Genomic DNA, 26445 nt, shown 5'->3' with positions numbered 1-26445 from the left:
CTACCCCACCAAAGCAAGATATAAATCGTGGAATATATTCAAAAGTGTCCAGGTGAGTTAGCTGGCGTTTAATATTACTATCTTTTGATGTTATTTTCTTATGTTTAGTGCTGTATGCTGTGTGTTTGTTGGTATAAGGACCATTAGGACCACTGTTTTCGGTTCTGTTTACTTGTTGGCCTCCTCCTTGCTTTTGATGAAAGAAAAACATTACCAGGTCTGATGCTGTATATATATATTGCCTGAATTAGTCTTGATAGGCTGCTGCAATTCTGTGACTGTCTACCATAAATGTTTTGCTACAGACAAGTGCGCAGTTAAGGAATAAAGCTAGTGTCCTAAATAAATAAATAAATAAAAACCGCAAATAAATCATGAGACATTGAGTAGGTTTTTCTCAAAGTTCTTTGTGTGTGTGCGTGCGTGCGTGCGTGCGTGCGTGTGTGTGTGTGTGTGTGTGTGTGAGAGAGAGAGAGAGAGAGAGAGAGAGAGAGAGAGAGAGAGAGAGAGAGAGAGAGAGAGAGAGAGATGGATTCTGTAAAAGGGGGATAGAGCAGATCGCGTTTGGCAACCCCGCGCGGCTCTGACGCCACACAGCTCGCAGCGCTTGCATCTGCAAGTTGTCGCCATCATCTCTGGCTGGTGTTATGTGTCAAGTCAGTCAGCCCGAGCCTTCCAGGATCTAACGTGAGCGATACGCCTCGACTCCCTCAGTCATTTCACTCGACTGTCGACGACATGTCGTGTTGACCATGTCGGTGCTCGGTGAACGTGCCTAGGACCCGTGCAGGACTGTGCAGCTGAACACACGAGCTGGAGCTAATGTGCACGTTAGCCAGGCTGGAGTCTTGAGAAGCAGAGAGGGGCGGGCGGGCTAGCAGCGGACCAGCTAGCGCTAGGTAGCTGGCAAGCAAGCGGGACATCGAGTGACAAGGTGGACAAAACCCACCACTCTTCTCAATATTAGACATAAGCACCGTTTCCCGGCAAGTTAAGCGACTGTTTCCTGAAGTTCAGTCGGTAACAGACGTTAGCTAAAGAGCTAGCGACGCCATAGACCTAGCTGCAGTCCAGCCGAGTAAACGGAAGAAGACTTGGAGCTAAGCTAACATCAAGGGCTGCTCTGCTGATAAACTGGAGCTGGCATCGTCAAACATCCTGAGTCCACCATGTAAGTCTAACATTACCCCTGTGTTTCCTTTCTGCTTTATTTCATCGGGTGAACGATGCCGGGTGATGTGGCCTTGTGCTGGTGAGTGAGAAGTTAGCTAGCGTTACTTTGCACAGTCTTAGCAGTCAGTCTTGTGCTGGGAGCTGCAACAAGCCGGCTTCAGCTAATGTTACCAGGCTGGCAGCGTTTTTCTAGCTGCATCTAAAGTTGATTGAAACAGGAAGTCTCTGTGTTGCTTCTCCAACCGCTAATAAACTCATGTTGTTAACATCAGGGGTTGTATTGTGACTGTATTGATGTGTGATACACAGCAGGCTGCTGGGCCTGACGAAGAAGCAGGATGTCTGAGGGAGAGAGCAAGCAGGCCCCGGACTCTGTCCTGGAAATGAAGCCGGAGTCTGTGGCTGCTGCGTCCATGGGTCAAGGTGTGTCATCTGTGTCCCCGCCTGTGTCCGTGGTGGCACAGCCTCCCCCCACGGCGGCCACAGAGGATGAGGAGGAGGAGAGCGAGGACGAGTCAGAGATTCTGGAGGAGAGCCCATGTGGACGTTGGCAGAAGCGCAGAGAAGAGGTACATGCTGCACATCACTGTGGATGGAATCACTTTTACCTGTATTAAATTTTAGCTCAATCACATCTTGTTGTGTTATTCCACCCCCATTTTAGGTGAATCAGCGCAACGTTCCCGGGATTGATAATGCTTACTTAGCCATGGACACCGAGGAGGGAGTTGAAGTGGTTTGGAATGAGGTCATGTTCTCAGAAAGGAAGAACTTCAAGCTGCAGGAGGTGGGTCCAGCGCTTGGCCAGGACACTACGATTTATGATGTGTGAAGCAGCTGTGTGTGTGTACACCCTGGAAAATTAAACACCCGTGACGATGATTATGATATTGGCTTACCAAGTCTGCAGAGGATAGTGGGCGTCCCTGCAAATAATAAAATGGCTTGACAAAGTCATTTTGAAGAAGCTGCACACTCTAATGTCACTAACTCCATCCACACAGGCCTACCAGAAATTGTTAACTCTTGGCTTTATGCTCCTTCAGCACACAGTCAGACCTGCTGGCAGTGCCTAGGAAAGTTAACACAGTGCCTGGAGAGTTTTTCAGAAACGGTGGGCAGTTTTCAGATTCAGAGTGATTCTTACTTAATGTTCTTGCTCGACATCCAGAGTGTTTCTGTGACCGCACAGTTCAGTGTTTAGGCTCCTGCCCAGGGACAGACTATGTTGATGGATATTCATACAGGTTGTTGCAGGGGTAAGACAGTGTGCCATGCCGTCATTGTGTCTCAGTAATATTCTCTATTTATGGACTTAATGGTTGTGCTTCGTTCTATTATGTAAAAGGATTAAGTGGTTTCTTTTCTTTGGCTCAGTGTAGTTCTGGTATCTTGACTCAGACAGTGGCCTCTAAGGATTTAGTGTGTTACTCGTGAGAAAATCAGCATGTAGCCCTCACCCTGTCCTGAAAAACTGCTCAGGGCGCCCTTGTGCAAGGCACTCAGTCCAAAGCCTCCCCATCAGACCTGGTCAGTGATTGTCAGTAAGTAGACAGTGATTGTATTAGGCAGCTCCTCAGTTTAAATCTTCATGTGATTAACCCTACATCCCCTACAGGTACTTCCCCAGACTATGACTGATAAATATTTATGTATTCTTGGTCGGCTTGCCTGCTTTAATAAGGTTCTTATATTCATAGTGTCAAAGGTCATTCTTATGCAGACTGGTTTACACAGAGTGAGCAGTTACAGGCTTCAGGGTGTCACTCAAACATCCCTGACTTTTGATGGACCCTCATTGACAGTATGTATAAATGTGATCTAAATTGCACCATGGCCAAGGGCAATGTAGAACTTTCAGTAGCTACATTTTTTTGATAAAGGTAAAATGTGTGACAAAATGTTGTTATAAATGAAATGTTGTGGTGCTACAGAACCCTAAAGCCCTGACCAACAAATCATATTTTCCACACTCAATAAAAACAGACCCCAGCAAAAATAACATCAACATTTTATTTATTTATTTATTTTTTCATTGAAAATGAATGCCAACCCCAACCAGGCCATTTAAAGGGATATTTGAACAATATGAGGCTAATTGGACTCATTTATTAAACTAAATTATTACATTTACCAAATTAAATTACTCATTGCTACAGTAGTGCTGATGTTTATTTGCCATGGTTGAAATATGTCGTATATTGTTTCACTGATTATAATCTGTGCAACCCTCAACCCTCTTTTTTTTCTTTCTCTCAGGAAAAAGTCAAAGCGGTTTTTGACAATTTGATCCAGCTGGAGCATTTGAACATTGTGAAGTTTCACAAATATTGGGCTGACGTCAAGGAGAACAGAGCTAGGGTACGAGATCATCTCACAAATGCTGTTTTGTTCATAACATGCTTAGAAAAATGTGAAAGGCTTTTGTACTGATCTTTCTGTGTCTGCAGGTCATTTTCATCACTGAATACATGTCCTCAGGAAGTCTGAAACAGTTTTTGAAAAAGACCAAGAAAAACCACAAGACCATGAATGAAAAGGTATTTGGGCTGAACAGTTTGTTTGTTTGTTTGTTTCTCAGACTTGACCTCAGAACAAATGACTGGTTTGTGTCACCTCTTAGTGCTGCCCTTTGTCCCCCAAGCTCCACTAAAAGCTCACTCGTCCCAATTTTAACTTGGGACGCTTTAACTCAGCAGCAGCTGTACGAATTCAGTTTCTTTGAAATGAAGCTAACTGCTTAGAGAGGAGTTAAGAGAACTGGGACATGTTTTACATTAACTCTTGTTTTTAATTGAACTGTTTCCTATTTTTCTGCCAGGCCTGGAAACGCTGGTGCATACAAATACTGTCTGCTCTCAGGTCAGTGTAACAAATCTTTGTAAACTAACCGAGCATAAAGAAATTACGTCATGTGTCAGTTAAATAATCCATGATCAAGATAATGGTAACATTTCTAAAATAATTTCAATAGCAGCTACTTCATTTGTCTGGAAAAAAAAGTCATTGTAGCTGGTAAAGTTTGGTACTCCATGAGTCAGTTAGTTTTCCACTCTGATGCAGGAGAGTTTTTTTTTTTTTTTTTTTTAACATACTCCGGTATCATTTGTTTGCAGCTACCTGCACTCGTGTGAACCTCCAATAATCCATGGCAACTTGACCTGTGACACCATCTTCATCCAGCACAATGGCCTCATCAAGATCGGCTCAGGTGGGTCTCAGAAATATGGAGAAAATCAGATCAGGGGCAGTGTCATTTTAAATTTATTGGTTTTATTTCTGTTTTTTCTTTTTTTTTTCATTGTTATTTTGCACTTACTGTTACAGTGGCTCCAGACACGATTAACAACCACGTCAAAACGTGTCGGGAGGAGCAGAAGAGCCTACATTTTTTTGCTCCAGAGTATGGAGGTGAGATTTCGACACACTTATCAGTCGTCTCAGATGCTGCCCGTGGCTGAGGGCCCAAATGTGTGGTGATGCTTTTGTGATACTGATCAGCATGTCTGTTTTCAGCTGTCGCCGACGTCACCACAGCTGTGGATATCTATTCCTTTGGAATGTGCGCCTTAGAGGTGAGAGGAGTACCTTGTTTAGTCAGGAGCTCGATGTATTCACAAAAATGAACAAAACAGCACAGTTTACCTGAGTAGCAGCTTCACAGAAATCCTGATTGGTGATATGCTTAGAAAAGTGCATATGTCACTGCAGTGTGTCAACAAAACTGGACTCTGTTAACGTAGCTTAATACTTGATGGTCTCTTATCAGCTTTGAAACCACCAGGATATAGCCTGTTGATTTGGTCTCCACAGTAATTACAAAAGTAAAGATTAGGCTGTTATCTCTGCTTTTAAAAGGAAATCATGGAGAAATATATTTTTTTTATTTATGTTTCACAGCTTGGTGTAATAAAATATCACCTATGTCAACAGTGATGAATAGGGCTTTTAGGATGAGTGTAGAAACATGGGAGTGGCGTGTTAACTTTGGTTGTGTGTGTTGATTCTAATGTTCACACTTCCTCATCCCGTCAGATGGCTGTGTTGGAAATTCAGAGTAATGGAGATTCGTCTTACGTGTCCCAAGAAGCCATAAACAGTGCCATTCAGTCCTTAGAGGATCCCTTACAGCGGGTGAGTGGGGAGGGCAGGGCCAACATTTAACGTCCATTTTTCTCTGCGTAAGAGAAGCCCATATTTCAAAGTGGGTTTTTTTCCCCCCTCTTTCAGGAATTTATCCAGAAGTGTCTGGAGGTTGATCCCAGTAAGCGTCCCACAGCCAAGGAGCTGTTGTTTCACCAGGCCTTGTTTGAGGTGCCCTTACTCAAGCTGCTGGCTGCGCACTGCATCGTCAGCCACCAGCGTGAGTGAAAATACACACACAAAAAGCTTCATTTGCATTTTGTTAAGAAGAACTTAAACAGTTTTGATGTAACAGCGTTTTGACGAGGTTAAAAGGCAGTTAAAGGTCAGGTCACACCGATATGTTGTGTTCTGTTGAATGCTGCTCTGGTTGGCTGCGTTGCTCACCACTGATACGACAGAGGCTCTGCCCTGACCACAGCTACATGAGAACAGTCTGTAAAACCTGCAATGAAATCAAATTTTCATTGCACATTTTTGCCTTCAGTTATTTGTTAATTTATGTTTATGATTATTTATTGATCTAATTCTTTATTTAAAGGCCAAATGTCGCGCAGAGTTTCCCCCACCACAGAGTAGCTGAGGGGACCTGTCTTTGTCAGGGAGGCAGGGTAAAACCAAACATAAAAGAGGTGTAGTAGTGCAGTCCCATGACTGTCTAGAGGCAGTTTGAGAGTCCCTTCCATCTTACCAAAAATAGTAATTCTGAGGGGGGAAGACTGAGCAGCCTTGTTTTGGAATGAAAGAAGACAATGAACATTGGAACACGTCTTTCAGAAACCCACAGGTCGGAAAGCACCATCTCAGTTATCAACAGACTTCCTATTACAGCAAAGACTGCAGGAATCGTGTCAGACTTGCAGCCTGCAGGCGTCCAGGATTTAGTTAGTCAGCTTGTCTGAGGCTGCCAAAAATCCAGACCAGCGGCTTACAACACACCTTTAACCCCTAATATGTGCATCTAAGGGATAACACTCTATTATTACGCTATTAGTTTGTCTAGAGGGCTTGTTTTCTATCAACGTTAAATGGGGACACCTCTCTCGAACATATCTTATTGGCCCATTGCATTGGGAAAACACAATTTTCCAGCTTTTTGCATGGTTTTGAGGCCGTTGGGCTCCACGTGGCCTGACTAAACCTTAGATTTGATCCTTGTGATTTCCAAAACAGCTTAGAATTTTAGGAAATATCATGAACCACATCTGATTTCTTTTTGTCCCTTTTTGCACCACTCTTCATTTTTATCATGCAAGTTTAATCGTCTCAGTCATGTCTGCTGTGGTTGCAAACTAGGCAGTCACTTTTGAGAAGCGAGTAATTTTACAGCTAATCAAAACCCTAATCCGTAATCATACACGCAGATAGTTGTTGTGTAATATTAGTGGGTCAACCAAGACAAAGCCTAACAGGAAACTTTACAGAGGGCTTGGTTGTTTCTTTGGATTGGACTCTGTATTCCAGTGGACTGCACCCTGATGTAGGGCTGTGCCAATCACCGTATAATCAGTTGATAGCGATAATTTCAACTGAGGACAATTGATTTACATAGTCATTTTATTCCACAAACTAACTGTCATACATATTTCATAGTTTGTATGCTACCTGTCTCACTGTTGCACTGCTTGAAGAATTTTAGATCAAGTTGATAATCAGAACTCAGCACTGCAGTTAGAAGTGAAACTTGAGTCATGTGTATTAACTTACACACACATTGTACATTATACAGTAGCCTAGAGCACAGTATATATTATATTTATACAGATTGTGGGGAAGAAATTATGTCTGGGACACAGTATTGCCTGTTGTAGGCACAGTCACAGTGATTTACTTTGTTTTTGTTTGTGTCCTTTTACTTAGATTGGCTTCATCCTTTTAAAGAACTGTGTATACCCTAACTGTACCGCATGCAATGTATTTTGGTTTACAAAGCATTGTAATTCAGTCAGTTGATCTTCCTAAATGTGTGTTTGTCATTGTAGCAATAATAAGCAAATACTAAATGTTAGGGTTAGGGTTAGGTTGAAGAGAAAAAAAAATTGTAAAACGTAATTATTTGTTTGACAGTTAATCATCTGCTAATATTTCATAATTGTCACAGCCCTACTCTTGACTCAACGCTCAGTATTTTCGGTAAATTTATTGCTGATTTGCCAACAGCACATTTCAGGTCTTTGGCATGGGTCTTAAATGATCTGATTCTGCTTTTCATCAACACAAGCAACATAGAAATATTTTTCTGTGGAGAAATACTCTTAGCTGATTGATGTGTTTTCCTTGCCTGTAGATATGATTCCCGAAAATGCGTTAGAGGAGATGACGAAGAACATGGATCCCAACTTGGTGATTGTTGAGGCCAAGGAGGGAGTGCAGCTGAAGTAAGTCTGAGATTCTTGTAAAGTAGTTTTCTTTATTGTCATCATACAAGTTAGCTTTTGTGAAGAGTCAAAGGGCATCCAGGCATTGGATGTTAAAAATATTTCTGCATCTCTCAAGTATTCAAGTACAAGGGAAGACATAAGAGCAGATTCAAAATTGATTGACACACAGGAGGAATGTCAGATGCAGGTGGAGAGATGAGTGTTTAACTTATTGTTGAAATAGAGGTTGAGGTTGAAGATGGAGCCCTGACTGAATATTAAATATTCAAACACAATCTGTGCTTTTCTTCAGACTCTCCCAGTTTCCTGCCCTCGAGCTGGACAAGTTCCTGGAAGATGTGAGGTAAGGGAACAAATGTTGTTCATCTTGTCCTAGGTTGGTTCAGACGTCAGGCTTTTTGTGCTTGGATTAATGCGTCACTGACTTCCTGCATTGCTGTGTTTTGATGTCTTACTGGATGTTGTGCGTCTGCGCAGCTTTAAGGTTGTGTTCATAACATCTGCAAGAGCCGGTTAAGACGGTACAAGAAATGTAAATCGTTCTGATGGTGAAGTGATGACCCATTTTACTGACAGCAACCAGATTGGAGAAGCAAGTCTGTTGTTAGAAGGTTGTTGGTTTGAATCCCTGAACAAGCTGGGAAATTTTGCGTGGGGAAAACAAATTAGTAATGCTCTCATCATCCACCGTTAAAGCGTGCCTCAGCAAGGCATTTTCTCCTCAAGTGCTCCAGCTCAGTTGCCAAGAGTGGTAAATAATAGCTGACCGGGGCCGCTGAATGCTTGCTGATGTGTCTCAAGCTGAAGTGGCACTGCTCTCTCTCTCTCTCTCTGGTGCATCAGGAATGGGATCTACCCTCTGACTGCGTTCGGGATGCCTTGCCCACAGCAGCCCCAGCAGGAGGCAGTGAAATCCCCCATAGTGCCCCCCTCAGTCAAAACCCCAACCCCTGAACCTGCAGAGCTGGAGACCAGGAAGGTAAGAAAGAACCGCTGGACAGGTGGAAATAGAAATCATATCTGTCAAATAATTCCTGCAATTATTTGTGTGGTTTTGTTTTTGTAGTGTAATGAGGCAGGAAAGCCCAAACAAAATATTTCAGTGTCAGTAAAGGTACTTCTGTGATTGACATCTTACCTGTGATGCCCTGATGTGGTAAATCCCCCAACTTTCAGCTGTGTACACAAATTACAAATTGTGAACTTTCTATAATATCAGTATTAATCAGAAGCAGACGTTAAGGGGAAAGCATACCTGGCTGAAATTTAAAATATTTTGTGTCTCAAAGGGAAATGGAGAGGTGTTTGATTTATGTTTTTTTCCCACTGACATAACCTATTTTCAGTCTGTTTTCATAACAGCTGAGATGAATCATACAGTCCCCAAGTAGATGAGATACTTTAAAATATATTAAAATCTATTTTTGCCATCATCTGGATGCAGCAAGGGATGAATAGAAAACCACATTTGAAGAGAGAAGCAAAATACAACAAAGGCGTCAAAGAGACACAAAAGCGTTTTTATTTCAAAGTTTCTCTGGTGCGTGGCAGGTGAAAACCAGTTGTTGTTGAGAGTTAGGCACCGAAACCGCATTATTATGCACATGAATTATCTTTTTCATCGCTGACTCGTCGAGGCACAAAGTCGAGCTTTTGTGGATCTTCATTCGCAGATTTTTGCATAATTCTTACCAGAATCTGCATGTTGGTGCACCAGACTAAATCCATTTTCCCCGTGAATCTGCTCAGGTCCTTCAGATGCAGTGTAATATCGAGCCTGTTGACGAGGGGACCAAGCATCATGTAAGTCTGCGGTCTGTCAACTGTGTCTCATAAATCTTCATGTAACCTACTAAGAGTAACGCTGCACTCTACACTTTGACACGTCTGTTTATTTTCTTTGTCACTTGACTTGTTTTCTTCTTCTTTCAGCTTACACTGCTGTTGAAACTTGAGGATAAGCTGAACAGGCATTTGAGTTGTGATTTGTTACCAAGTGAGTATCTCTGTCCACGTAAACAGCTGGTAGTAGTTATTTCAGGTTCGTGTGGACACATGGAATATGTCTGACTTATTTTTTTAAACTATGTAAAGGTGCTACATGTTGTATTGTCATCAGTAAATTACAGTTATTGTCATCAGTAAATTACATTATGAGTTTTGGTAGACATATGTGTCGTACGATTACCATAAAAAAATGAGGCCATCAGTATTCTAGTAGTACCCGCACAGCTTTGGCAAAATGTGCAGAACAGGAAATATTTTATTTTTGATAAATTCATCATCACATTAGCTTACAGTCAGAATGCATATTGGCCTTGATCCACTCTCTTGCTCCAAACAAACACATGCAGAGTGATATAAGGAAGGTGTGGAGGTGGTAGTGTGGGCAGTCCTCTTTGAAGAAAGCAAAGGGGCTTATGGGAAATAAGGTGTTAATTTTGAGAAACAAACAAAAAAATGCTTCACATAGCACTTTTTGAATACATTTTAGGTATTTGGCTAATGCTCTTACCCAGAGTGACTCACAATGAGGGAACTGTTTGGTTTCATTGTCTGCCTCAAGGACACATGACATGAAGTTGGTGCTGGTAGCAGGGCCACTGTTTTGAATTTGAAGAAGAAAACTAAATGGAGCTTTTTTTCTGAGCCATAGATACATTTTTGACTGTAATTGAGTGTTTTTTTTTTTTTTTTTTTTTTTTTTTTTTTTTTTGCTGTTATTTATAGTTCTTCACCCCTACAATATGAAATAAGCTCCTAAGACCACAGCATTGATTTGTTTGAAATAAAGTCCTATAGTATAAAAAAAACCTACACATTTCATTTTATCAAAAGAATCAGATTCAAGATGTAATTGTAATTATTAAAATCATTTAAATATTTTGAGCTATGTCATCAGTACTTCCCATTTTAACGGTTTAAACAATCAAGTGCTTGTGAATTTTCAATACAGTTGTGCCAAAATGGATCAACAGGCTTTAAAACAGTGTGGTTTCGGTCACTATTTATTTCTTGCAGTCAGGCAAAGTACAGCTTTCTAGTCTCATGCTGACATTATACATTATCAAATACTTGTTAAGGTTTGAATTGTTCCTGGACTATGCAAGTCATTTTCTTTTTACATATTGAGCTGTGCTTGTTGCTGCCAGTTTCAGTAAAATGTAAGCTATTTCTTGGACTGTTTCTGCTGTGTTGTGCATGGACTTGAAGCAAATTGATAGAGAAAAGTGTCATGGCTTCTAAACAAGGTTTTTTTCATGCTTGTGGTTAAGTGGTTATGGATGTAAGACCAAGCACCCACTTGGCACAGAGTGTTTTATTGTCTTTTTGTAGCAGCAGTGTGACACAAATCAGAGCCAGACGAGCCCAGCCGGGTGTCTCTGTAAACACTTGGGCACTGTGCCACCGTGTTACTCCTCTGATTGCCTCTCATTTTTCTACAGATGAGAATGTGCAGGAGCTGGCTGTGGAGCTTGTTCAGCTGGGATTCATCAGTGAGGTGAGTGCAGTTCATCATGACCCCGTTGACCTCACTCCTGCTGCTTTGGGCCGTTCGGCTGCAATACCCCGTATCATCTTGCAGCAAAGATCATGTTTTCCCTCACCCTCTTTTTTTCAGGGCGATCAGCCGCGACTGGCATCAGTTCTCGAAGAGGCCTTCTCCAAGTTCTACAGCCGGAACGGATCTCTCAATCCGGTCACGGTTTCCTCATAGCAGAGGAGTCAGCAGGCCTTCCTCCTACCCTCCTCATCCTCTCACACAGGACTTGCCGTCGCTCCACCTTCGACTTGCGGGAAAGCTTTGCGAGGACAAAGGAGGAAGCTTTGGTCTGAGCTCAGATCGGACCGCTCTGCAGCCTGTCGTCGCATCTTCTGGTGGGAAAAGCTACCACTAAGTGGTCATCGCTTTCATATGTGTTTTCTCTCCCACCTAGTACAGCCATCTGCTTCTCTCTTTTAAAAGAGGAAAACAACATAGTTGCAACTTAAAGGAAAATACTAACAGTTTCCCTTTTTGGCTCGTTTCCTTCAGTTCTGAATTAGCGGAAAAGTGAGAGGAGTGAGCGAACAAAACTGGGTAACAGCAGTATTTTCCTTAAGTCAGTATTAAAACTGTATTTTAAACATTTTACTTCAAACTGTTACATAGTTGTCTATATGAAAACAAATCTTCTGTCCCCGGCAATACTGAAGTGTATGTGTTACGGTGTTGTATGGTCCTTTTCACTTTCTCTTTGTGGTGAGCGAGGCATCTTCCTACCTTGTATCAGTTGTTGAAGACTCTTCAGCGCATCAAGCTCCTCATGCAGTTGATGCAACGTCAGTTTTATTTCCAGCTTTTTGTCAGTCTCTGAATTATGTAAGTAGTAGTCATGATACAGTAGTGACACAATCTGAAGAGGCGAGCAACAGCTACGGTTAAATACAGAAAATAACTATTTATTTGTCTATCTTTCTTGAGTGTGTACTGTATTTCACTACCAGCACTAAGGCAGGTGGTTTGTTTGAATGTATGCTCTGACTTGCTTTTGTTCCTTTTAAATCATTTACTGTTATTTTCTATGAAAAGAGGTATTGTCACTTGACTGGTCCAACTACTACTGTAGCTTCTGATTTTTGAGTAGTCCATGGCAGCGCCTGCCTGTTAGGCTTAGGTGATCAATTAAAAGTTTTCTATCAGTGCCATTTCACACAGGAGAGGCCGCTTACATCCTTGTAAAGACGCCTTGTCCTGTAAGCAAATGACTCGATTGGTTTGCCAACAAAACACGGGGAGTTCTCGACATAATGAAATCTAAATTGATATAAGCTAAAGAAATCGATGACCTTGATTTTGAATTTGGTTCAGTTCTCTTGTCAACAACGGTGAAGGTAGATGCAAATATTTTAATATACAGTGACCTGCTGAGAAGTGTAAATGGTTTTGTCAGTCTAGGCCTGTCAGTATTTGGATTTTCTGGCTTTTTATTTTTAGTTCCCTTTTGTGGCTGAAGCACTCCCTGTGACACCAGAGGTAGATCTTGTGCCGGCCACTACGATAATCTAATCTGTTTTCACCACCTTAATCTGTCAACTCTTGAGATCTCTCTGCTAGTTTGCACTACTGTACACTTTTATATAATTTAACTCGTCTTGGAAATGTTGTCCTGTTGCCTCCGACTTCGTGAGACCAGCAGTGGAGGAGCGTTTGACGATTGGGAAATGGGCGTCTGTAAACCTCTCTTCAGTGATCCAGTTTTTTGTCCATTCTATGCTGTGACGATTTATTTTTTACAGGGTCTGTGGATACTGCAAGATACAAGTGTGGGACTGCCTGGCATGCTTGTAACCATCTTGTACACTGTATGCTGGACACTGTACTCTGTTTCTGCAATGCATTTACCCCCTTTTTCACTTCCTGAAATAAAAATGTACACTATCAGCACTTAACTGATTTGTTTGGGTGTCATGTTGTGGTATCACAAAGCCACGCTCTGTGAACTTCAAACTACATTTAGATTATTGATAGATGTATTCAAAGACTTCCACAAAACTAAAATGCAAAGGTTTTACCAAAGCATACATATGAGCTCAATAACTATAACTTTTTCAGTTTAAGAACTATTCCTTTTTAAGGTCAAGGAACATGTATTTGTAAAATGTGAATTCCTATGAGTCATAAATGCTAATTTTGTGGGCAGACTTTTTATCTTGCCTGCTTTGTTTTCACAGAAACTTCTATGTCCATAAAGTTTTACCCAGTGAAAGGTGATACTTATCAAATTCAAAAAAGAAATTTTAGGCAAATGTTAACCTACATGGAAATACCTTCTAAAAGACAATTATGTTATAGACAATGAGGTGATCAATAAGCGATTGGATCTGTGTTGACCAGTTGAGGCAGATGGCCACCTACCCACAGCCATGTTTTTTTTCCCTGTTGTAAAAGGTTTTTTTTTTTTTTTTCCCCTCACCTCTAATCAGACGCTTGCTCATGGGGAAGATTTTGGTTCGTGGGATGAGCCAAAATCTGCTGGGTCTGTGTAAAGCGCCTTGAGATAACCCCAGTTATCTTTATTTGACGCTATATAAGTTAATTGAATTGAGTTTCATGAAATGAGTTCACACACAAACGCAGCAAAATACAGATGTCATTTGAATTATTTATACAAAAACCCCATCCCAGTATATCAGGAATGTGAACAACCCTCCAAGCATTGTTGTCTGAATTAGCAATTATTTGATCAAAATTTTAAGAAACAGTAGCCCTTGTACAAGTATATCCATAATTATACATACCTCAAGTCACAATGTGTGCTCAAAGAAATTATTGAATAAAACACATTTCATGCTGACAAAACACATTGCCGTACAAAATTACAGCAGTATAATAAAAGTACATCAAGACTAAAAAATATTTTTCATATAAAACACCCTAGAAACACAGTCTAAACAAAAAGCTACCAAAACAGCAACATCCATATTTCATGAGTGTTTTTCAGCTGTGTTAACAGTACGGGGTATTCTCCCACTCTTTACACGGAGTAAAAAAGACTACAAAAACAGTACATAGCACTTCAATTCAAACACATTACTCTTTCACATTAAATTAGTGTTTTACTTCCCAGTTTGAAAGTAATGTATATAGGCACAGTAATCAAATTCATGAGAAATTCTCACAACCATTATTTTTGGTCAATACCATTCTATGTTATTCACAAATCCACTTTCCTTCGTGGACAAGTTCAAATTGTAGTTGACCACCGATCAGTCACCGGCCATCTTTACTCCACCTCCTTCACTCCTGTCCTAAAGTCTGGCAGTCTGGGCCGGGGCCTGCCAAACAGCAAAATATACAACGAATACACTGTTGGGTGTTTAGCTAAAGCTAGAGAGGAAAAGAGCATAACAACAGAGCTGCTCATGCCGAGCTCAGTTTACTTCATCTCTTCCAACTATCGGCTCAATTGACAAAACCTCACCACTAATTATTCTCAAGAGAATCCACGACACTGCAGCCGTGGGGCTTCATACAAAGACAAAACCCGGTGAAGGGCCTCAATCCAAAATGCTTTACATCCACATTCTGGAAAGGAAAAAAATTACTTCTTGATGTTCGTTGCTCAATATTTTTAAAGAAAAAAGGCTATGCACTGAATATTCAACTTTTAAATAAGAAAAACTTACTTAGTCATTGCTCAAGATTTTAAAAATTATTAAAAACACTGTATTCTCTAAAATTGTAACACTTTGAAAGTGAAAGACTTGTGATATTTAAGGAGGACTATGATAATCTTTAGTTTTACTTTCATGCCAGTAGTCACTTTGCAGGAAGAGATGAGAGATTTTTAAAGCTGCACAAGGCAACGTCACACATTGGCGCCCCCTAATGGCAGCAAGAAGTAACAGAGAATCAATGCTGAGAAATCATATCAATGTGACGTCATAGCACTGCACACAGCAGACTTATGTTCGCCATCCCAGCCATTCTGTGACGCTTGATACCAAAGGAAACCAAAGGGACGAGAGAGGCAAAGGTCTAATGTGAGTCCAGCTTTCTCTGGATGGAGCTCTAATCACTGCTGTTATGGATCTGGATTTCCCCATGAAATTTTGATTCATCGCTTCCTGCAGGCAGAGATGTGACTCTACCTGACAACACAATGTCACTTAAAGGCAGACCATGCAGTTTCAAAGGGTTGGGCACCCTACCTTGTTACGATGCGGTAAAGAATGAAGGCCTCAGGAACTCTTTTCTGCGATCATAACCCAAAATATATGAGCATTTCACTCCATTGCTTATGCTTTTGTGTTCATTTGACATCAAAAAATTAGACTCAATACAAGCATTTAGAGGTGTTTCATTAATTCTATGGGTTATTAGTCTTGGCATGAACCTGAGGGGTTACATCCTTTCTCAGCTTCATCCTCTGTTCACAAAGTGGTGTGCGCTCCCATCTGAAACTGCACAGTCTCCCTTTAAGTAAGGCAGGGCTATGTTTTTCCTTGTTGCAGCTGCACTTTGTGATTTAGGCTGACAAGATACATTTTTACATAAAAATCTTGCCTAGGAGCAACATCAAATAGTAGGGATCTTGTTTTGGAGTGAAATTCTTCAAGCCTAGATGTGACAGAAAAGAGGAAATATATAGAACAATGTCAATTTAGCACCAGCAATGCAGCAAAAGGCATTCGACTTGTGGAGGCTTGGGGACACGTCCTCTTCAGCGACGCTCCCTCTGGTCCCACCCACGGCTGGAAGCGGACGACTTCACGGTGTCGTTAAGTTCTGTGACGTCATCCATGAGGCGTCCTCCTTTATTTTTTTCACGAGAGAGGCGGCTGAGGCCGAGGAGTTCTGAGGCTTTTCGGAAAGGCGATGACATCCCTCTATTTCTTAAGACACTGGTACATCAGCGCTCGTGGATTGAGCATGTAGCGCTCGGAGTTGAGGAGCTTGGTGAGATACTGCGGCACCGGAGGTCGTGGAGTCATGTACGACACGCCGGGACTGACGGCCATGACCTCTGCGATCTTCTGCTTCATTTCACTTATCTCCTTGTCTTGTTTCATCACTTTACCTGTGGGACAGACAAAGGGATGTTAATAAGGTGATACTTTGATCCTCATGGGTAAATTGTCTTTTTGCTTGGCTAAAGGTCAGAGACAGAAACTCCAGCAGCTGACCGAGTAACCGAGTCTGAGCCTTTGATTCTCTTTTATTTATTCTCTTTTAAGTTTCTCTTTAATTGTTGATGGTTTTGCCCCGCGGGCAGGTGGGACCGCAGTGTGCTCTTGGCCATCCGACCATCTCCCTGTTCCAAGACTTAACTTCAGGGCAACATATCTTGATATGAATTGGGCAGATTATCATGAAATTTGGTGAGCACATTCGTGCTACCCAGAGGACGAACCCTGTCAATCCTGGTGACCTCATCACCTTTCCTCTAGCGCCACCATTGGGCCAAAATATCAACTTTGCACTCAAAATGTAATGAGTGAACTGGCATGATATTTGGTTCGTATTCATATTCCCCAAAGAAGATTCTTCTCGATTGTGGTGACCCCATGACCTTTTTTCTAGTGCCACCCTGAGGCCAAACACATGACTTGTACACAACATACTAAATGCCTATACATACTAAATGTAATGGGCCGATCAGCAAGTAATTTATTGAGCATACTCATGCTTCCCAGGGAATGAACCCTTTGCGTTTGGCTCAACTTTGGTATCACCATCACCTTTACTCAAGCACCACCCGAAGGCCAAAATGTCAAATTTCATTTGTCAAAATCTAGTTGGCAGATTACTATGAAATTTGATGAGCAAATTCATGGGACCTCATGACCTTTCCTTTAGTGCCACACTCAGCCCAAAATGTTAACTGTGCACTTGAGATATCATTAAATCTAATCAGAGGATTGCCATGATATTTAGGGAGTGTATTCATGCTCTTCAAAGGGATGCACTTTTGTATTCTGATGACTCAATTGCCATCATTGGACCAAAATGTCTAATTTGATATCTAAAACTGCACGAAGCCTGGAGAGCACACTTGTGCTCCGCAGGACAGGAACCCTGTCAACTTTGGTGAACTCCTGATGTGTTCTCTACCACCACCCTGAGGCCAAAAGTGTGTAGACCTCATTCTCCCACTGCTTGCATTTCCCAACATGCATCACAAGCCAGCAGGTCTTCAGAGGTGGGGGGCCTGCGCCAATTCAATTTGATCTGTTTTTGCCATGGTGTGACATCAGGTATCGAGAATTGTGTCATTCACTAGACAGAGAGAGAGAGAGAGAGAGAGAGAGAGAGAGAGAGAGAAAGAGAGATAGGGAACCTTGTGCGATTTCCAGCTGTCTGCGAGCGTCTCCCAGCGCTGAGAACAGGTCTAGTTTGATGCGAGTCTCAGCACTCAGGTTGTACTCCAGATGCTGAGCTTTCTCCTGCATGGCTGACAGAGTGGACAACAGCATGTCCGTCTCTTGCTCCACACAGCGGTACTTTCCCAAAGCCTGAGTCCAAAAACACAGAAAAAACTAAGAACAGTCCTACAGATGGGTGTAAAACATCAAATCTGAGCAGTCTATACTTTGTAGAGAACACTTTAAGGTGCTTGGTGCTTTGGTTTCCTAGGTATGTCATGCATTTTGTTTGTTTTTATTTTTAAAGCCAGTGAACAATTTCACTTGCTATCATGGAAATCAGTTTGGTTTCACTCACTTAGGGAACCAAAGCACCACACAAAAACAATTCCAAACACTGATGGTGAATTGGAGGACTGCCAGCCATTCAAAAAACAATGAAAGCTGCACATTATTGAGACATTCCAAGGGATTATTCTCTTTGTGTTAATATTAATTTTGTCTGCTTGGTTTCACAGTTTCTCCCATTTTGCACCTTCACTCACTGAAAAGCAGTGCAGTGTTTTTGTGAAAGACCTGGCTTCGGTTTCAGCATGCTTCATGGAGTGTAATGCCACCAAAATGAAGTTGAATATCACAAACATAAAACAATATACATACCTGACGTTAAGACAAATACAACCACTAGCATACTACTGTATACTGATGTGATGACAAAGTGTCATATGTTGATTGCAAGCCAAAAGAAGAAGAAAAAACAAAAACTAAATTGCCCCGATCCAAATTAATTTCCTAATAGGTCGTACAAAAAGGGCACACACAAATGATTACAGACATGAAAATCATAAACAAGTCAAACAGCAAAACAACTACATGACCAAACCGAAGACAACCAAGTTACTGAACCACTTCAAAGTCACAGACACTCAACTCACAAAGTCATTCCCAAACAGAGTAAAGAGATACCTCAACATCACTCTCTAGCTCTACCACACGACTCTCTTTCACTTGACACTCCAGCTGTAGTTGTTTGTACTCTGTCTCTAGATCTTTTACTCTTTTCCTTAACATTTGGGTTTCAGTGTGTTCCTGCCTGGTGTAGGAAACGGAGAAAATACAGGGTTTGAGCAAGGGGGAGGGGGTTCTTGGTTCAAAGTGAGGGCCAGTTCACACAGAAAGAGAACATTGCATTTCATCTACGAAATTGTTCTTGATTTGTTCTATATACCACAAATGTTTTGAAAATGGTTGTATAAGCAGCAATGAAAAGGTTTAAGCATAAATAGAAAGTAGAAATGGGAAGTGTGCAGCAAGTATGTGGCTGCACACCTGGGAATACAGCCATGATGTACTCAGTAGCATACAAATACAGAGCTTTAGTTTTCATTTCAAAACATTTCCAAACTCAGTGAAAGCAGTGTGATAAGTGTGATTTACCTGTTTGTTAGGCTGCGTGCTGTGCTGGCTGCCTCCTCCAGTTTCTGGGCCTGAAGCTCAGCCAACTGTTTCTCAACAGAGAGTCTGGCTTCTGTCTCTGCTCTGGTCTTCTTCTCCAGCATCGCATTCGTCTGTTTGTCCCTCTGCTTGGTTTTGGTCAGACACAGAATCCTGAAGCACAGGCACAGTAGCCGAAATCAAGCCACTTCAAAAACACGGCCATGAACAAGCAACAGACAAACTGGCTTGCTTGAAAATTTTTTTTGGCATCAGAGGACAGTCGGAGGAGGTGTCCAGGACTCACATACTGAAAGTTAACTTGCTGCTCAAACAATGACATTTCGATATAGTCGTGTCTCAGAGCAAAATCTGACACCATTTTTTACAATCTCATCACAGATTTTTTTAAAAAGATCCTAAAACAGTTTCTCTTGAAAGGGTGCAGCACTATGTGAATGAGATATGATAACAGTGTATGAAAGCAGTGCAAATACATGTTATTGTGGTCATTATATTTATTTCTTTAGTCTTCCTTGGTCTTTTTTATGTTTTGGAAAGTGTATTGTTCCTCTCTCTTTTAGATATTTAAACATTTTTCTATTTGTAATTTTGGTGCAAGCATATTCTTTAATTTCAGTGTTAGATGGGTTCTTATTACAAGCCCTCAGGGTTTTTCATCCCATCTGTGCATTTTTATGTTATTGTGTATTTTTTCTCCTTTGCTTTATTTTATTATATGCACAAATGAAGAGTTCAGAACTAAAGTGGATGCAGTGTGTGTAGTCGCCCATAGAAGGAGCCAAAGGCAAGCTTTAGCCAGAGGGGGTGTCGGGGTGGCGTGGTGAGGCACTCACTTGCTCTGGAGCAGCATGTTGGACTGTCTGAGCAGGGACACCTCTGGTCTCAGGCTCCTCTCGCTGTTGGTCAGGTTGCAGATGTGACTGCGCAGCTCCTGCTCGCTCTGCCTGCTCGCCTGCAGCTCCGCCTTCAGCCGCCTGAGCTCCTGCTCCAGCCTGCAGATGCAGGGACCCAAGAGACGGAGGTGTTAGAGGAACATAGCCAAGCCTCACCTTTCAGTTTTCAGTCTAGTTACTTTCATGATATTATTCTGAAAGATGTTGGAAGTTTCAATTTGATTTAAAGTTTTTAAAATCTTGGCACTGCAGCCAGTAGCGAGTGCAAAATCAAAATAAACATCTAGTCTTACTGTTATCTAAAGCTAAAAAAAAAAGCATAGGTCCTAGTCCAGTGTCACAAACAGCAGCAGAAATGGGACAAATTCAGAACTGTCACTTAAAAGCACCACAGCTGCACAGAAATTACAGAGGAAACACTGGCATAGCTCATTTTGATTAATGTGCTATAAGTTACGTGTTTATGTGTTATAAGAAGAATTCAGAATAATAAAATAAAATAAAATAAACCAAATGGATTGTTTTGTATGTTGATGTTAGGGGTTGGGTGAATCACCCAACCCCTGTTGAAAAATAAGACTGAATAGCTCAATATTTCAACAGGACATTACTGTGATACTGAATTTTGGATGTGAACTCAGTGGCCTACTTGGTCATCTGTTCGGCGTGGTGGCTGTGATTGGCTGCTGAGCTCTTGTCTGTCATGTCCCGGTTGGGGCTGACTGTTTTCGAGTTGGATCTCTGTTTCTTGTCCGTCCTTCCCGTGGACGGTGAGGAAGTGTTAGTGTTGGTTCTGCGGGTTTTTGGCGAGGAGCTCTTAGCTGCCCGCGCCGCTTTACTGCCTGGCTCCTCTTGAGGTAGATTTTCTGTGGTGGCGGGGGATTCTGCCCCCCCTGCTGCTGCTGCGCTGTAGAGGTGATCTCTGGACTCGCCGCCGCCAACTTTGGAGGACGAGGATCGCCGGTTTGAGTCAGCTGACCTCGCCTCCTGCGCTCCCTTCTCCGTCGCCCTGTCCTCGCTGCGGATTTGGAGGCAGTCCACCGTGTGCACCTCGTCGTGGGCCACCACAGCACCGTTCTGGCACTGATACTGGCTGGACTCAGGTTTGGTCTTCCATTTGGAGTCTGACAGGGCAACAAGGCACAAAACACAAACAAACAGAATGGACTGTGAGCATACATAAAACAACATTTTTATATCAATAAATGTTCCAACTAATTCACTTATTTCCAGTGATTTAATCTAATCCCAGTTCAGTCAAACTTGTACTTTTATTATGGTAAACATGTGGTGATGAGTGAGTTTTTTCTAGGAAAAATACTCAAGCACACAGAAAATGATATGCTTCTTGTTTCCAGCAGCACCGGCAGATTATTTGGAATAAGCAGAAAAAGAGATCATCATTATTATTATTATTAGGGCTGCACGTTAATGGATTTTTCGCTGGTATCTGATACGCCAATATTTTTTCAATTCTTTTGGGCGATTGCTGATGCCGATATATGCACATATTTGCACATTTATTATTGTGAAGGCCCACTGACAGATACAGACATACATTGCTTTCCAAAATGTCCACATTCACTGAACACAATAAAAAAAACTATTTCAACCTAGCTTATGTAAAACATGCCATATTTATTTTCTTTCAAACAAAACTAAGAGTCAGCATACTTAAACAGGTTTGCTGATGTTCTGAGACAAACCTGACAACAACCACAACCAGGGCAAATTTGACCTATTTCACATACCAGCAGAAGTTTTCATTACAGGTCAATGCCAATATTTCATTTTAAAACCAATATCAGCTGATGCTAATGACAAGTCGATATTACCGTGCACCCCTTGTAATTATAATGAGCAATGACAGCCACCATGGCTGAGCAGACAAGGAAAAGAAACTAACTTCATCCAAAGACATCACAGTATTGAACACAGCTTGACTTTGACAGATGATTCATGGAAAAAGACGAGGAAACATCTTGGCAGGTAGTGAGAACTGTAGAGGTGTGAATGAGTGGACGGCGGACAGTTTGCATTGTACTCACTGCCGCTGCCATCTGTGGCAGTCTTGGAGTACAGCTGCAGGCCTGGAGGGAGGGAGTGCTGCAGGAGGTGCATGTGGAAGTCGTTCTCACTCTGCACAGCTTTCTGTGTGCGCAGCTTGAAGATGTTGGTGAAGTAGCAGGTGGCATCAAACCCCAGATATACTACCGGGTATCCGATGCTGTGAGTGCCATTAAAGAGAGAGAGGCAGTTTACAGTATGTGCGTCATATTACAAAGACATAAACACGGCTTGAGTGACCACTGAAAACACCACATGCTCACACCAACGGATAAAACTGCGTCTATTTTTAGGTATTTCATTTCACACTTCATCGGTTATGAGCCTGTGGGCGCTGAAACTGAAACTACTCGCATGATAATCTCGAGTGCACAAAGCGTTTAGGCCAATTCATATATCAGTGTCAGACAGGAGATTAAAGACAACTTAATACTCGCCCGTTTTTATGAGAAATCTCAATTTTAGGCACGCATCTGAATTCTGCTGGAGGCAGGAGGAGTGGTTTTCTATCAAGTCGTACGTACCAGTGTGCAGCGAAAAGATGAGACAGGTTGGCATGGGAGTTCTTCAGGTCTTTGAGACGAAGCGAAGCCTCTGTGTACACGAGCAGAATCCACAGGGACACTGTCGATATGCAGATGCCTTTCTCTGAGGAGAAATGAGACAGTGTGCATCCGTTAGGGCAGAGCTGGAAAGGTTCACATTTTCTGAATTTTACCCAAGTAAAACTGAATTGACTGTAGGGACGCACAAGTATATCCAATATCTTGCATCAATATCCGAACAGCTGATGCCCAGGTGCAGTTTTGTGAGGATTCGGAGCACAAATACAAGATCAAAACAGATTTTGTGACAGGCCTGTCTTAGGATAAAGACCATGTTCATTTTTCCTATTGCTGATTTGACAGCTGCATTATGTGACACACTCCTAGAAAAAAGGTTACACACAAGTGCTAATCTCACAATCACCCAAATATCGTCAGTGAAAACACAATTGATACTTGTATTGCTTTTTAACCTCATTCCCCCTTATTTTTTTACACCTATTTAAGGGAGGAGGGGGTGAGGTTTGGGAGGTGTGGATCCTCAGGGGAAGATAAAATTCAAATCAGTTCAAAGCGTTTATTGGCATGAAAGTTATAAGAACATTTTTGCTAAAGCATCAAACTACAATTTGTTCAACAGGACATCAAAACATTAAACAACGAAGGAAAACATTTCAGCAACATTAAATAAGTAGATAAAAGATCAACAGAAGATGCCACATAGAAGTGCTAATCAAGAGTCTTAGATTTCCACTCAAACCCAATTTATGCATCTCCAAGACTGTTGAGGCCCCAGTCTGCACAAATAAATCATTTTATAACAGGCTAAAAGAACAGACTTGTACTGCATGGTTTGTGTCCTAGATTGCATGGGATTAGCATAAGGTGTCTGCAGAGGGGATTGCCATGGCTGCCCAGGGAACCTGTTTTCATTCAGATATCTGGAGGTCAGAGGTCAACGGAGCCCTTTTGAAAATGGCAGTGCCAGTTTTTCTCTCACCAACATGGAATGATCTAAAGCTCAGTATCAACGTATTCATTATGTCTTCTAGTTTCATATGATATCAGTATCTATCTTAGATTGGGCCATATCCAGTTGACGTGACCTGCTGTAAAATGATTACAGCTAACTGATTACAATTTTGGGCCGGGCTTTTGCAAATATTTATCTCCAGTTTGTGGGGTTAGTGCTTTAAATATGAACCCAGCTACCATGGAAATGTGTTTCCCTTGAAATGGCAACACTCAGTATACTCACTGTGATGTCTAAAAATAACTCTTACTCAAGTAAAATCAGTAATTAATTTTTAAAGTCTGCGGAGGCTTTAACAGCACTCTCTGTTAAAGAATCTACTACAATAGTGGCAAGTAGTGGCTTCCACTTTTTTAGTCAAATGCCAAGCTGGCACCTAACAACGGTTTCAGCTGTGAATCTGAGAGCGTGCATGACTGAGGACTGTGAATTTGTACACAATCTATCAAACAATGACACCAAAACCAAGCAATTTCCCGACAAACGTAACGGCGTCACTCACCTGTGTGCCATATGTAATTGAATAATACGTAGGTGCTAGCCACAAAGAAGAGCCAGTGCAGCGGAACAAAAATTAGGCAAAAGATGTCCAGCGTGAACGCCGCACAAACAAACACGACACAAATAACCTGCGGACAAAGAGCACATTCACTTCAGTAAAGCACACCGGATACATTCATTTAAAACACTGAGCAAAAGGAAAAGGTTAATGTATGTTAAAATTCAGCTTGAGCCAATATCCAATAATATAAATATATTGAGATTTTTGCAGCCACATGCCATTTTTTTCAATATCAAACACCCCACTCTTTTCTTTGATTGAATTCTTTGATTTATATTTATTCTGACTTATTGTTTTATTTAACCTCTATTGTACTTAATCTACAAAAGGGTATTAAATTGTTGGCACTGCAGCTGGTGGCAAGTTACCTGTTACCTATGTTAACAGATGCACAGGTAATTCTGATTCATCTGCATTAAACATTTAATTTTGGGGATTTTAGGAGAATTTAACATTGAACAAAATCGAATAAAACTAACTGCATTTTTTTAAACATCAGGTTGATATTGGGTCAGGTCAATCCCCCACCCCAATTATATCAAATGTTGTGATATTAACTTTTGGATATGGGCCAAGCCTACAGTTAAACAGAGCGCAGATATCTGGCAGCATCATCACGTCTGTAGGCTGCAGGGAATATGAAACTAGAGCAGGGGTCCTCACCAGCCCGTGGCAGTGGAAAGTAGTGTACACGCTCCCAAAAAACAGCCAGCATGGCCACAGGTACTCCAGCCGAAATTCCAGTACGAAATCTGCCAGGAGCACCAGCGTCCACATTATCATAAACTTCAGGAAGGTGTACGCACTGCAAACAAAAGTTCAATCTGAGTGAATATGCCCGAAATCCATCATCATTATTACCATTATCATTATTGTGCGCCAAACATAAGCAGGGGGACGTATTTCAGTAAATGCATCTGTTTTCTGCTTCTCATTGTGGTTAATGAAGATCCTGCAAACAGGGCAGCCGAGACAAACCAAGCCATTAAACACACGAGCCAAAACATACGCAGGCTACGAAACCCACTCCTTGTTCAGTTACATAATTAATATCTATAACTGAGCCGCCACATCCAATAAAACGCAGTGCATCATGAGGTGAGGGCACTGAGGAACAATGGCCTGCCCCCGTTTTATGAGGCGACCAGGAGCCAAACGGGTGCTGTGCTTTCCTCCTTTGTTCTGTTCATCCATAGGCTGCTATCACATCGCCCCTTCTTTGTTTGGTAACCATGGTGATATTTCATCTGTAAGAGTGAGGAGGAACAGAGAGAGGGGGAGAGAGAGAGAGAGAGAGAGAGAGAGAGAGAGAGAGAGAGAGAGAGAGAGAGCACCACAACATCCTACAGTCTCCAAACTAGTTCAAATTTCACCACAAGCTTGCAGTTTATTTATGTTGATTCTGTTATGACAAACAATAAATAAGCAACGGTGGCTCCACAACACAATATACCTATGATGTAATGATTTCAAGAACGCCCCCCTTTAAACACAGCAGCTTGTTTACATTTCAAAAATTGCATGATTATGTATGGTTTGTCTTGCTGTTGTCAAAAATGTAACATTAGCAGTAAATCTAATTATCCTTTAAATCTTCTTAGCCTGGACTGACTCAACATCGCGCTTTCCAACAATCGTTTCATGTGCAAAATAAGCGGATTTCAAGTAGATTCACATGCCATAATGGTAATAATAATAAAACACTGGCGATACAGTGCTCAGGCTGAACAAAATAGACAAGTTTTGCATGAAATGTAGCCATGTGTGTGGGGGAAAAAAATCCTGAGGAGAAGTAGGCTCAGCTGCTGATTTGTGGCTGCCTGTGGAAAATGTAGGTTAAGTAACAAAGTGCTCCCGCATGTCTCGGTTTGCACACACCTGCCTGCGTCGCCGTCCGGGGCTGCACGCCTCTCCCAGCCCCGGCCTGCTCTGCACAAAATGCCAGACATATGCGAGGCTGCGGGGTGAGACGCAGACAGGTGAGCAGCAGGACGATGATGGTGGTGATGATGATGCTGATGCTGATGAAGATGACGGCCGGATTACACAAAGACTGCACAACAACAAAAGCGAGCGCGGCCGGGCAGCGCTACAGTACTGTACCTCTCAGACAGCTTCTCCGTGATTTTGATTTTTTTCATTTTCCGTAGCCTGCTCGCGTCCACATAGCGTTTCTTCATCTTATGGCTTCTGCTCCCTCCGGCCTCCGCTCCCGCACCGCAGCAGCGCGGCGAATAACACGGCGACGACAACAGCAACACAAAGCTCCTGGACGAGGAAGATGCACAACCTGGCGACTGACGGCAACAATATCCCAGTCTGATGATGGTGATGATGCTGC

At 41.9% G+C, this 26445-nt stretch overlaps 2 protein-coding genes across 2 annotated transcripts; one reads left to right on the top strand and one right to left on the bottom strand.

The window, feature by feature from the left end:
* Nucleotides 1-579: 579 nt before the first annotated feature.
* Nucleotides 580-13130, top strand: nrbp1 (nuclear receptor binding protein 1). Its single transcript, XM_030047169.1, has 18 exons — nucleotides 580-1171; nucleotides 1483-1742; nucleotides 1838-1960; nucleotides 3433-3534; nucleotides 3624-3713; nucleotides 3995-4035; nucleotides 4290-4384; nucleotides 4501-4584; nucleotides 4690-4748; nucleotides 5209-5307; nucleotides 5404-5536; nucleotides 7604-7694; nucleotides 7990-8040; nucleotides 8541-8676; nucleotides 9447-9500; nucleotides 9630-9693; nucleotides 11144-11199; nucleotides 11320-13130. The coding sequence occupies exons 2-18, from the start codon at nucleotides 1512-1514 to the stop codon at nucleotides 11413-11415; spliced, it is 1605 nt and encodes a 534-aa protein (XP_029903029.1). The 5' UTR covers nucleotides 580-1171; nucleotides 1483-1511; the 3' UTR covers nucleotides 11416-13130.
* A 693-nt stretch (nucleotides 13131-13823) lies between these two features.
* Nucleotides 13824-26383, bottom strand: LOC115356667 (macoilin). The gene is made up of 11 exons (XM_030047895.1): nucleotides 26208-26383; nucleotides 24768-24909; nucleotides 24045-24171; nucleotides 22489-22612; nucleotides 21946-22124; nucleotides 20547-21021; nucleotides 19838-19996; nucleotides 18984-19154; nucleotides 18513-18639; nucleotides 17522-17696; nucleotides 13824-16261 (listed from the first exon to the last, which is right to left on the bottom strand). Exons 1-11 carry the CDS (start codon nucleotides 26282-26284, stop codon nucleotides 16071-16073), a joined length of 1947 nt encoding a protein of 648 aa, XP_029903755.1. The 5' UTR covers nucleotides 26285-26383; the 3' UTR covers nucleotides 13824-16070.
* Nucleotides 26384-26445: the final 62 nt, after the last annotated feature.

This window comes from Myripristis murdjan, chromosome 24, assembly GCF_902150065.1.
Source record: "Myripristis murdjan chromosome 24, fMyrMur1.1, whole genome shotgun sequence".
NCBI classification, from domain to species: domain Eukaryota; kingdom Metazoa; phylum Chordata; class Actinopteri; order Holocentriformes; family Holocentridae; genus Myripristis; species Myripristis murdjan.
This window is presented reverse-complemented; position numbering and strand designations above follow the sequence as displayed.